Source organism: Triplophysa rosa, linkage group LG1, assembly GCF_024868665.1.
Source record: "Triplophysa rosa linkage group LG1, Trosa_1v2, whole genome shotgun sequence".
Lineage (NCBI taxonomy): Eukaryota > Metazoa > Chordata > Actinopteri > Cypriniformes > Nemacheilidae > Triplophysa > Triplophysa rosa.
The window spans coordinates 10,006,502-10,019,904 of record NC_079890.1 but is presented as its reverse complement, the minus strand read 5'-3'; the positions used below and the strand labels follow the sequence as shown (position 1 = coordinate 10,019,904).

Here is a 13,403-nt window from a genome sequence, read left to right as displayed (position 1 = left end):
GTCATTTCAACCTGTATGACTTTCTTCACAAAAGAAGATATACAAAAGAAGATATTTTGAAGAAAGTTTGTAACCGAACAACATTAGACTGCCATTGTGTGAGAACAAAACACTTTTCAAAATATCTTCATTTATGACCTTGGACCACAAAACCAGTCATAAGTAGCATGGGTATATTTGTAGCAATAGCCAACATTGTATGGGTCAAAATTATACATTTTTCTTTTATGCCAAAAATCATTAGGATATTAAGTAAAGATCATGTTCCATGAAGATATTTTGTACATTTCCTACCATAAATATATCAAAACTTGAGTGGATGCAGCAAAATCGTGAACAAAATTGGCCAGAAACACACCTATACGAACTTTGCTCGCTCCTGCCTACTCAAGTTTGGTATCTATGTAAAGCTTAGAATTTCTGTTTTGGGTTCATCTATTCTCCACAACGTCATTACAGCAGTAAGCTAATAGAGAGCGTTAAAACAAATCTGATTCTTCTCAGCAACTGCCTGCTACAGCACCTCTGATGGACAATTTTAAAGGTGATTTTCACTATGTTTAGTTTTTCTTTGCACCCTCAGATTCCAGAGTTTAAAGATAGTTGTATCTCAGCCAAATATTGTCCTAAACCATACATCAATAGAAAGCTTATTTATTCAGCTTTCAGATAATCAAAAATGGACCCTTTTATGACTGGTTTTGTGGTCCAGGATCACATTTGTGTTCCACAGAAGAAAGAGTCATATACAGGTTTTGAATGGCAAACAGTAAGGGTGAATAAATGATGACTGAATGTTTATTTTTGGGGTGACCTTTTCCTGTAAGTCTCCTGCTTGCTAATTAACAGTACTTTCTTGAAAAACAGCCCCTGGTAATCGCACAAGCATCTCCTTAACCTGTTAAACCCTGGGCCATTTTTTGGATTTCCGCCTGAATTTGGCATACCCAATTGCACACCACATCCACATACAGTGGTGTAAATGCAAAATGTTGGTGTCATATTCCAGGAAACCCCTCCAAATTTCATAAAACACTGCTGAAAGTGATAAACCTTATTGTATGTGTTGTCAGTCTAATGAAAAAGCTTTTTTTCTAAAGTCTGTTTTTGAAAGTGTATTACTCTGAGTCTGAGGGGCCCAGGAAACTGCAGACATTGTTCTTGATTCCAACAGGTCTCAACAAATAGAGGTGGTATTCAATTATTATTCTAAAGCAACTCAAGTGTCCTTTTTTCATAATTTCTGCCTGAATTTGGCATACCCGATTTTAAACAGACCCCATAACCACATACAGTGGTATAAAAAATGTGCATGTAATTTCACAGTAAACCTCTCAAAATTGCATGTAACACAGCTGAAAGTGCATGTAACAAGTGAAACTTGGTGTTGAGTTTGCTCGTGGTGTTTTGGTCCGCCTCCCCTGTTGAGCATTGCCATATCTCAGCCTCCGCCCGCGGGTCCATAGAGTTTAACAGATCTCAACAATGTCTCAAAACGAGTCTGAATATTTGAATATGAAAATATCAATGATAAACATTTAAAACTATTCCAAGTTGTCTCAATGATCTGAGCTATGCTTAATTTTACAGCTTTCTTTTACTGCATGTCGAAATTTGTCTTTATTTTTATGTGCCCAAAAGAGTTATAGGAGACACATCTGAGACTCATCTGAGGAACACAACTAAGACCTCAATAAAGTCTTTTGAGCAACCACTGAGCAATAAATTTGTCATATCGCTCTCCATTTCTTCCTGCTGTGGACAGCAAATGCAGCCCATGTTACAGTGCCGTGCATGCTGGTGAAATGAATCAACATGAGAACATAAAATAGAAAGACAATAAAACTTTACTACTACACTTTTATGATTGTGTGGCACATGTGAGCCGTCCCAAACAATTTTACGACTGCTGTTCGTTTTCTTTGGTGCCTTTTCCAGCACTCGTGGCTCCTTCGATGCTGGACATCAAAACGGCGCTTACTGCAACCACTTTAATGGCCGTTTAAAGACAGAAAGACAGATAAAAGGATAATGGAGATCCGTCAAATAAAATTGTTGAGCGAAAAGCCTGATGGAAGGAGAGCAAGGAGAGAGAGCAAGATACAAAACAAAGTGCAAAGTGTATTGAGAGATGAAAAGATTAAACAGAACAAGGCCAGTGTGTACGAGAGTCTGCGTCTATGGTTCTGAAGACTGGAGGCTGAGTGTAGGAACACAATGACGGCATTTGATTGGCCTTTATGGCGAGAACAAAGACAAGCAAACGCAATGCACCAGAGAAAAAATAATGAGACATCAAAAAACACAGCAGCGAGTGAATGAGTCAGCTGGCTAAGAAGTAAAAAATCTGTGCATGTATTTTCTGTTTAATCCTGTTCCTGTGTTTTTTTTTCTTTTTTAATGTAGGAGTGGGTCTGTATTTACTCTCTATGAATTCCCTCCAAAATTGTTCTGCTTTGGTAAATGATGGAGATGAATCGGCGTGGCTTTACCTCGTCAAGTGAGAATGAACATACTGTAGCTTACATTGTTAGTTTATTTAAGGATGTCTGAAATCAATATACCAGGGACACTCCCTCACTTCATTCATTTTCAAGCTAAATCATCTCTGGAATACATCACTTACCAACTGAATACATCATCAGCAGCCACTGAAGAGCACTTAGTGACTTCAACGTGATTGCTTAGCTGAATTAAAACAGATCCAAGGCAACTTTGTGCATTGAATTTGAATCGCCTGCCATGTTTTTCCATCTACATGGACTTGAAATGTATTTTTTGGCCTCCGGGCCTAATGCCTTGAACAACATCTACAGAATGACGCACTAAACGGAGAGAGAAAGAAAGAGAACCGAGAGACGAATTGTTAAAATTGCCAAGTGGCTTTCTGATTACCCGGGAGCACTGCTGCAGTGCCTTTTCTCAGGTAAGAAGGGCCTGTGATTGGTCGGCGTGTTATTTCTGTTTAGTCAGAGTCGTGCTGCTCAGGGTGATGTGGGTGTGCTGATTGGACTGATGAGCATAATAATTGAACCATCACGGTGCTCCACTGTGCCAGGTGATTACCTCTGAATGGCTGCGAGCTCAATCTGAGTGAAAGAAAAAAACCACACGAAGGCACTGATTCTGAATCAGATATGCCCTGGAAGTTGATGGAGACTGAGATCGTAATAAAAAGCAGAAATCTGATCCCAGGTCAGAAATGCTTGCCTAATGCGAGAGAAACATATGAGAAGGTGGCCTCCGGCTGCAATATGGGTTGCGAGGAAAGATCAATAGCCTGCATGTGAAGCGAAATGAGCTACATAATAAAGCTACAAAAGTTAAAGTTGCATTTCCTGAAGGAAATACCAGTGCAAGGCAGAACAAGAGATTCGTTAAAATTTAAGGTAACACCGTGTCTACACCAGACGCGACAGGCGCGACACGACAAAAGACATTAGACTCATTAGAACCCATTATAATTTCAAATGTTGTCCACACTGGATGCGGCGCGGCGAGTGTAGACATGGTGTAAGCCTTTGGTTTGGCTAAAAACACGACATATAATGTGATAATGTCTTGCCAGTGTAAATGCAGCTATTGTATGCATGGAAGACAAGACCAATCACAACTCAATAAGCAAATATTATAAACATATCAAAAGTGTGAAAAGTGAGGTACACAGTACACGGGCTGACAGCTACACCTACAAGAGGGTTTATACAAAAAAGGAAACTTCTGCACAAAATTTTCTTACATCCAGTAGCCTTGACTATCATCTTTGTTTTTTCACCTGAACAATCTCAAGCCTCATCACATGAGTTATTTAGATTTGATGCTTCAATAGATTTTTGTCATATAATGCCAACTGTGAATGTGATATAGAAGACGCTGTTTTCTCAACAAATCAGGTAGGCTAGCCTTTAAAGGGATACTTCACCCAAAAATGAAAATTCTGTCATCATTTACTCACCCTCAGATTGTTCCAAACCTGTATACATTTTTTTGTTTTGCTGATCACACAGGAAGAAATTTGGAAGAATGTCAGATCTCACCCACCATTTACTGCCATGGTAGGGAAAATAAATACTATGGGAGTCAATGGGGGATGAGATTTGACAATCTTCCAGGTGTCTTCCTGTGTGTTCAGCAGAACAAAGAAATGTTTACAGGTTTGGAACAATCTGAGGGTGAGTATATGATGACAGAATTGTTATTTTTGGGTGAAGTATCACTTTAATTCTCTTAAATAGCCTGTTGACTATTAAGGGAATAGTTCACCCAAATATTAAAATTCTTTCAATATTTACTCTAATTTACCCTGATCCCATCCCAGATGTATATGATTTTCTTCCGTTAAACACAGATTAGTGTTATATTAAATTATATCCTGATATGGCATAAGTCAAAAATCTTTATAGGCAATTATCTCATAATAGAAAATAATGATAGAGTTTTCACTTTTAGGTGAACTATTCCTTTAATCCAACATTTGTAATCCAATATAATTCAAATATTTAAGAGCTAAACTAATATGTTTTAAAATTGCGTAAATTTGTTCCTACATCCCTGGTTCTAAACAAACGACATGTGCAGTAAGTGTATTCACAGAAGTTTATTACATTATGTTCTGTGGAGGCCCTTCAATAGATGGCAAGTTGTCATTACCTGTAACGTTGGTAACGAAGCGGTGCAAATTTACACAGTAGTTGTTCTTGGTAATCTCCGGCCATGTGATGCTGAGGGTGACCTGATGGGCGTGAATACCTATCATCAACCTGAGGAGACCCTCTGTAGTCCCTCTCTTCATAGAACCGAATTGCACCGAGCTTTCAAAACTCTCCTCCGTGATTATACTGTCCTCTGTTCGAATGAAGTAGGACATCTGCTCCACCACCTGGGGGGGCGAGAGAGAGCGAGAGAAAGATGGATAGGTGGGGATTGAAAGCATAGGAAGGTGGTAAATCATATTTTGAGCTTTAATGGATCACCAGAGGTCGTCACACACATTTTAATAATGAGATCTTTGGTATCCTGGCAAGTCACCAGATGCATTGGAAATGAATGTTGCATGAAGAATAAACCTATTCAGAAATCTCTGCGTGTTCCTTCATTAAACTGAAGCTTAAAATATCATCATAAAAAACAAGCACGCTCAACCCCTGAATAATCTTCATAGTCTTTATGACACAAAAGGCTCTGATTGGGACGCTAAATGTCACATCTCAAAATAGACCTGCGGCGTACCTGAGCGGGCATGGTGAAGTCCACGCGTGGGCTGGTGAAAGGGTCATGGTAGACAATGAGAAGCCTGACGGAAGGATCTGAGATGAATTTATCCAAGGCTCGCTTAATTTCATCTGTCCATGACTCCTTTGATATGCCACTCAGCGCTAAGTGCTTTTTAAATGTTTCTTTCTAGAGGAAAAAATGATTAATTAAATACAACATTATAATATCAGACTGATATACAGAAGAAAGCATTTATACTCCGGCAGAAAGGCAAAACCTGTTTGTATATGGGTTGTTGACAACAATGTGTCCTATGGTTTGAAAATGTAGAAAACCAACAGTTAATAATATATTATTTTATATTAATAATATTAATATTTTTAATATAGAATAACATAAGAGAGATTTATCTTCATTGTTAGTTTTTTTGCTCTCATACCATTGGATACACTTATGGTTTATTTGTCAACTACCCATATACCTTATAATACAATGACTATATTTATATACTGTACTAAATATATATTTATTACTTAAAAATTACTCATGATAAAATAAAGTTTTATGAGTCCATGTATACAACTTTGCATAGATTTCCAAAGTGCATGCACTTCTCATAGAAAATGGCGTACTTATATTTCAATGACTATTTTGTGTGTATGCAGTGTTTATATATAAGGCCCAATATTTTTTGTTTAACACTTGTGCAGTAGATCTAGTTTTTTTTGTTACTGGTACTTTCAAAGCATTGTTGCCATTTGTCTGTAAAGATGCTATGTGCCAAAGCGGATCTCGATTAGGCCACAGACTAGCCAAACTGGATGAAACATGATATGGCGTAACATTAAATGATATGCGACGCCAGTATTTTACACGTCAACCCGTACGTGAATCCAAACAACTCTCTCACGATTCTCTCAGAAGTTGTGTAGCGTGACTTGTCAAATTAATAATTGGGCTCTGTGATAAAAGCGTAAACATATTGATATTTGACTAAAGGGCTAATGTCTGTGAATGTGCATTACTGAAACAAATGTGTCATTACAACCAGCTTACCAGCTGCTTTTTCTACAGGGTCTCCCAGCAGGGGCCCGCACGCTGAGCTGCTGCATGTAAATTTTTTCCAGCCAGAGGGCTGTAATTAATTCTATTAACCTCATTGATGAAAGGACAGAAATGCTGTGAGTTCGCCGGCCTGCTCTGCCCACTCGCCCTTACTTTCTCAGTCATTTCTTCCTCCCCTATTTCCATCAGCCATGAGGGGTTATCTATCTCGTTTAAGCCAAAGACCTCTTCATGCGTATGCATGAGCCTTCGATAGAGATTGCAGATCAACAATATGCCTCTCTTCTGCTATTTTAAAGAGCGTTTGGCAACGCATAGCGTGTTTCCTGCGCTGGTTCGCTGGCGTCTGCTGGATTTGTGTGATCGATGTGGTCTAATACGTGTGTGCAACCCGTTCTCACTCCCGACTCGTCACGTATTTACGCTCGGTCAGCACCCCACGGCGTCACTTTTGAACGCGCACGGTACTCCTTTGGCGTCGTTTTTCGACGAACATGGAACTGCGTTGCTGTTTGCTAAATGCTCCAGACCGAGATGCGTGAAATTCTTAGCATTTCATAATTATTTATGGTTTTAATATTTTGTAGCACCCAACCCCACCCTAAACACTTCTCAGCCATATAAAACACAACACGCGAATAAAAGTACAGTCACAGGTATTTATTGCACAAACTGACCAAAAGCATTACAAAATATAACAAACAACTCGTTTCGCAGACCTTTTTGCACCAAAGCCGTACGATAACTTTACATAAAGATGCCGTGCGTGTCCGTGAATGCATGAAGTCGGCTCCCATTCAAAAAATAAACTGGAACAGCTAGATGCAGTCGGTCGCGGGAGCCAATACCGTTTCACGTTCAAAGCCAACGAAATGACGCGATCGGTCACGAGACATGGGAGAGCCAATGGAATCGAAGGTGACGTAACTTCCTCTGGCGGCAATATTTGAATGTCGTTCTTCACTGGATTTGAGATTTACGGTGGACGGTGTCGCTATGACGCATCTGTTCCTCATACAAATCGATCGTTTCCGTTGGTACCCTTGGAATATCTGTATTTTTGAACGACATTGTGAGTGCTTGTTTTATGTGTTTTATATTACGATAAATAAACGGTTACATTACTTGCACAAACTGTGAAACTGTCTGAATAGCGTCATGTACACGCAATTATCCTGGCCATTAAACTTAAATGAAAACCCCGAAACATCATCATTGCAAATTATATCTAATATACATTTTCATAATGACGGTAAAATTCGCGTGCCCTTCACGTCGAAAAACGACGCCAAAGGGGTACCCGCTCCATACTATGGAGCGAAAATTGTGCCTAAACTTAACAAACAAATCCAGCGTTTTGCAAACAAACGCAACCTTTTTTGCAAAAGAAACTAAACTCTGAAACAAACAGAAAGCGTTTTACAAATACATAATGCAATTCGAGAGAAAATGCAAAGGTGTAACATATAAATGTACTGTGTTTAAGTCTCACCTTTTTATGAGATTCTCTCAGCTTGATTTTCTCACAAATGTGACCGTGCAGATTTTCTCACAAATGTGACCGTGCAGATTTTCTCAGTTATGCAACTTCTCCCAAAACAGCAGATAGTTCAATTGTTTGACTTAGATTTATATTACTGTTTTTTTGTGCTGGTTTATTTTATTGCAAAAATTGCCCAAATAGCTTGAAATAGCCAAAAAAATAGCAGCATTCATTTTAAACCTAAATAGGCTAATGGCAACCAAACAAAGCCGACGACTGACTGAAACAACTGCCACGACGATTTATTTGCTTTTCCATCTTTTATAGCCTAGAAAGCTCTCTACTTTAATGCCATAGTGTTTAGACATAATGTTAAATACTTTTTATCTATGAGTTGTTATGTATAAAAGTCAAACATATGCATCAGTGCAACTTTCATGCAGAAAAATCACTAAAAACCGAGTCGCATCTCAGAAAGAGCGCAAAATACTATACTGAAATCTTACAAAAAAATGACATATAAAAATATAAATAAATATAAATCAGGCCCGGTTCCTGCCAGGTGCAGAAGTGTGGACTTGCAGATATCCTGGGTGGGGATATACCCCAACCGCACAGACAGTATAGCTGCAGACAAAATTAAGAGTCCATTTAAAAAGTATTTTCCTCTTTTTCTGATAAGAATGTGATTTGGTAAAATGATCATTTTTGTTTATTTCTGTGAACTTTTGACAACATTTCTCCCAAATTTCATATAATTTATTTTTATTTATTTGGAGAAAATGAACTGGTGAAAGCAGGTGAAAACAGAAAAGATGATCTGCATTTTTAAAACAGAAACACAGCAAAAACAAGTTCATATTTAGTTTTAAGCAACACAAAACTAAGAAAACGTTAGAAAACGTAAAAAAATGTTTTATGAAATAACCCAGATTTTTTTTTAATTAGTTTGTTATCGTGCTCAGTCACTCTTGAGGTTTGCTTTTGTTGGAATTCAACAAACACTGCAGTATATGACTGCAATACATGCAGGATTTAAATGATTTATTTTTATATAAATATAAAAAACAGACAACATTTCATTGATGTTTTACACCTTAAATAAAGCGGTTATGTAAACTGGACATAAATAGAAGCCTACAAAATAAAGTGGGCTAAGAACATTCCCCAATCACTGAACGATCACTGATTTCTGTTTAATTTCTTTTAATGAATTGAATGAATTAATCTGATTACACTGCACAATGAACTTTACATCGTGTCTGCTGTTTTTTATGTGGTATCGTGAGCGCGCATCGCACCTAAACTGAACTATTTTGCACATTGTTTCGCTACCACCTGCAGAGTGAATTGGGGTGTTTGAGATGGAGAGAAACAGATTTATTTCTGAAGCGGGAGCTTTGGAAGATGGAGCTTTCAGTCATTACTGAAAGTCAATAGGTTAAAATCTAGCCTATATATTGCAAGCAAATAATAGCTGTTTGTTAACAGCACAAAATAAGACCGCAAAAACGAAGAAATGAATCTGATTTTACTGCACAATTAATTTGACATGCTTAATTTTACATATGTGCAGTGCGTCTAAAATTCCTTTGCACAGTATTTTGCTTCCACCTGTAGCATGTAGCATGCTTCTCTGTTACAAACTAAAGCCAGAGCAGTGAAGTGAAGAGTGACGTTGCTTTCAGCCAATAGAAAATACAACAATTTTTGGTGTTATTTTTTGATTCTCATTGGGTGGGCAAGACAGATGTTTAGGGGGATTCAGCCCACCCCTGCCCATGCCTAGAGCAAGCCCTGATATAAACAAAAAATTATGTCAAAATTCCCTTATAAGAAAGTATCCTTGAAAAAGTAGTTTGTTTTGTGAACGTAAACAGTTGGGAAACAAGAACGAGAGAATGAGATGGGGTGGAAGGGGTGACAACATTGCAAATGCATCCAGTTTGTTGTATGTTATTTGTATATTAAAACCAATGCATAATTCATTATTTATTATTAAGAACAGCAACTGATTATTATTAACAGTTTCAATAAATTTCATGAGACTAACTGAATGAAACTTGATGAATGAAATTAATTTAGTTTCTGGCACTGGCAAGGGTGGCACTCAAGGTAATGTTCATGGCTTCTTCCTATAGAAACTAATTCTCAATAGCACCACCTGCTGTTGCACATGCATTTGTGAGAAAATCTGCACGGTTACATTTGTGAGAAAATCTGCACGGTCACATTTGTGAGAAAATCTGGACGGTCACATTTGTGAGAAAATCTGGACGATCACATTTGTGAGAAAATCTGCACGGTCACATTTGTGAGAAAATCAAGCTGAGAGAATCTCATAAAAATGTGAGACTTAAACACAGTACATTTACATGTTACACCTTTGCATTTTCTCTCGAATTGCATTATGTATTTGTAAAACGCTTTCTGTTTGTTTCAGAGTTTAGTTTCTTTTGCAAAAAAGGTTGCGTTTGTTTGCAAAACGCTGGATTTGTTTGTTAAGTTTAGGCACAATTTTCGCTCCATAGTACCCTGCGCGTTCAGAAGTGACGCCGAAGGACGCTGACCGAGCGTAAATATGTGACGAGCCGGGAGTGAGAATGTGTTGGTGTGTGGGGCCCAAACAACACCTTTAAACCCTCAGTGCATGTGGAGAGTGGATAAAATATTCACTCACATCATTAGAAGAACTCAATAATGCCGATATGAAAGCACTGATTAGTAAACCAGAACCGCAGGCGTGAGAATCAAGCGAGGGAAAAATTATAAATTGCAGATTATAATCAGATAAGAATCCCAATCATTGTGAGGTGATTTATCAGCGTCTGCGCCTAAAGGCTTGTAATTTAGCATGTATGAGTGAATTACCAGCCGTCTGGTGTATGAATCTACTTCCTCCTGAGTGTCTGAAATGGGCACCTGTGAAACAGGCTCCTCTTCAGTCTTCTCATCTGAAAAAGCACCACAAATAGAAACATACAGTAATGCAAACAACTGTCTCATTTCACACTAGAGAACGTTTGCTCCACAGCTCAGGTCTAGCCGATCTCTAAGCTTTCATGAACAGTAAAAAACAATGGCGTTGTATTGAGACCGCAGAATAACAACTAATCAAAAGTAAAGACGTATACAATTTCAAAGTACAAGAATGCTGAAATGTGAATGCAACGTTAAGTTGAAAAAAATAACATGAAAAAACACACATGCAGAGGCCCTACTATTACATTTCAGGCGTGAAACCAGATGGTGTCTTCAGTAAGATTTCGCCACCCTTTTTGCTCAATTTACTTGCAAATTTGACACAAAACAAGGACATTTTTCTCACAGTGCATTAATACATTTATGTTCCACTAGAAATATGGTGTGGCTGTGTTTAGAAACAGAGGCTTGCATTAGCGGCCAGTTTACCATGTGTGCTCACAACAGCATCTAATTGGTCAGCAAAATGCACATTGAGTGTATTACAGTACATGTTAGAGTGTGTGTTAGCGAGGGGGTTTAGCAACAGAGCTCTCTTTTTCAAAGTTTAATGACATTGCATAAGCATACTGTTAAGCAGACTCTTACATTTTAATACATAATGATGTCAAAGTCAATACATCTATCAGTATAACGTAAATAAGTGGCAGATGAGAGAGCTTGTCTGTGGCTGTTTGGGGCTAAATTAAGAGGGTGGCAGACAATAACTCCACGGAGCTTGTTATTCTTTCATACCTGTAAGCTCTGGTACTTCGGTAGATAAGTCACTAGGGACCGGTGTGGAGGATGTGAGTTTGCTCTTGGAGCGACCTTTCCCTGAAATGGACCGCTTGGACATGCTGGAAGATGAACGGCCTGTGCGGGGGGTCCTTGGGTCAGCCATAGTGAGAGGCTGATACCTCTATAGGTATCGTTAACCTTTAATAAGAAAGTAAGGTGAGATATGGTGCCAATGCCATATAATACTGTGTTCATTTCACAACAAGATCCATTGCAAAACCCGCAGAATAACCTGGGTTTTGCCGTGCAGGCCCGCGCTCGAACGCACCAACGGAAACGTATGCCAATAATTTCTGTTAATGTAAAATCTTTTAAATAAAACCATCCACAACTGAAAGGCTACAACTAGCAATCGTTATCGCAACTCTCATATTTATTACACCTATATTTGTCAGAGTGACGTGCACTACCACCGGTGGCAGTTCGCCATCGTCATGGCACTTTACCACCGCAGTGGTGCGGTTGTCACGGCCACCGTCACAGCCCTATATATAGCAAACTACCTGATGCTCATATACATATATCCTCCATAGCATCCGCATAGAAAAATGGCTTTCACATATTCTAAAGTGCTAGATTATTTCTTGTTTTATTTTATTGTCCGTGTTTAGATCTGACTACATGGAAGGTTTAATTACAAAATTTGGTCAATAGCCTAACAATGGCTTAATCTGTTGTGTCTTCAGCTGGTTGATTTCCCAAGATGTCATTCTTTGTCTGACGTAAATCAAAATACCAAGGAGAAAGGAAACAACGCATTCTGAACATCAGCGAGAGAAGAACCTTTTTAGCACAGACTTGTTACCACAATACTGCATTCTTCAATAGTTTCTTCCTAGGCAGAAGATGGATAAATTCATCTCACCTCAGACAGACCGCCTTTCACGGCTCAGTCAGGAAGCAAGAGTAAAAATATCTCGTTCATAAACTATTTATCTTCTCCAAGCTCATGTCTCTCTATTTCCACATTTACTTGTCAAGCCCAGCAGACCCTCCTTCTTTATTGAAGCATTGATTCAGTTCCAAACTTGTCAGTTTTGTTGAATGCTGTATGTAATAAAGCAGACAGTTTGGGCGGCAAGACAAAAGGATGAGAAGAGAGGGAGAGACTGTGAGTAATAGGGAAAACGTTTAGAACCGAAGATTCCCATCAGATCAGATGAGATTGCGGAATGGGGAGGAGGCAGGTGAGTTGATGTTGATCAGTTAATACAGGTCTGAGAGACACACACTGCCTCTGTCTGAGATGAAGTGACAAAACCAAGATTCTGGTTGGCAACTGCTTGATTATAAAAGACTTCTAAGCGTTTAAACTGTCTACGGAGCACAGTTAACTATAGTCGTGTGTCACTGGGGGAACTTAACATAAACACATTAAAAAGAAATAAACATGAATAAATGTGCTTGTTTGTGGCGAAACTCTTCAAGTAAAAGGATCGTACGTTTCGAAAGTAATGTTTACAGCTCTCTCCACAGCTAACGTTACTGTGAGTAACCACAAAGCACCATTTCTCACTCTTACCTCTAAAATAGTGTCTCTGACTGCGTCCTCCTCCGTGTTAAACGGTAGCTGAAGTAAATGTTGCACTATAAATGACTACAAGTAAATAAAGGCAAAGTTTTCAACAGTTAACGTCTAACGCTAAAACTCACATTCAGGCTCACGAGCGTGTGGACGCATCTCCATGGGAACGGCACAAGACACTGGAGGTGGGTTCAAATAGTTGCGGAGCTGCGCAGAAATATGGCATTGAAGTACCGCGAGAGCGGTTCGAGAACAGTCTGCTTTGTATGCTTTTGAAACGCTCTCGCGGTACTTTGATGCCAACCGCCGATTGGTCTGCGCAGTGCCGCATGAACTCCGGGGTTTCTGAGACCG

General features: G+C 38.9%; 1 protein-coding gene across 1 annotated transcript in view; it reads right to left on the bottom strand.

Moving 5' to 3' along the window:
- Positions 1–13,179, bottom strand: part of LOC130546298 (dynein axonemal heavy chain 2-like) — a 129,566-nt gene extending 116,387 nt beyond the window's left edge. Inside the window, exons 1-5 of the mRNA XM_057321520.1 lie at positions 13,047–13,179; positions 11,480–11,662; positions 10,634–10,716; positions 5,230–5,400; positions 4,651–4,879 (exon numbers count right to left, since the gene is read on the bottom strand). Of these exons, the coding sequence (XP_057177503.1) occupies positions 4,651–4,879; positions 5,230–5,400; positions 10,634–10,716; positions 11,480–11,627 (631 nt within the window). The 5' untranslated portion in view covers positions 11,628–11,662; positions 13,047–13,179. The remainder of the gene's footprint in view (positions 1–4,650; positions 4,880–5,229; positions 5,401–10,633; positions 10,717–11,479; positions 11,663–13,046) is intronic.
- Positions 13,180–13,403: the final 224 nt, after the last annotated feature.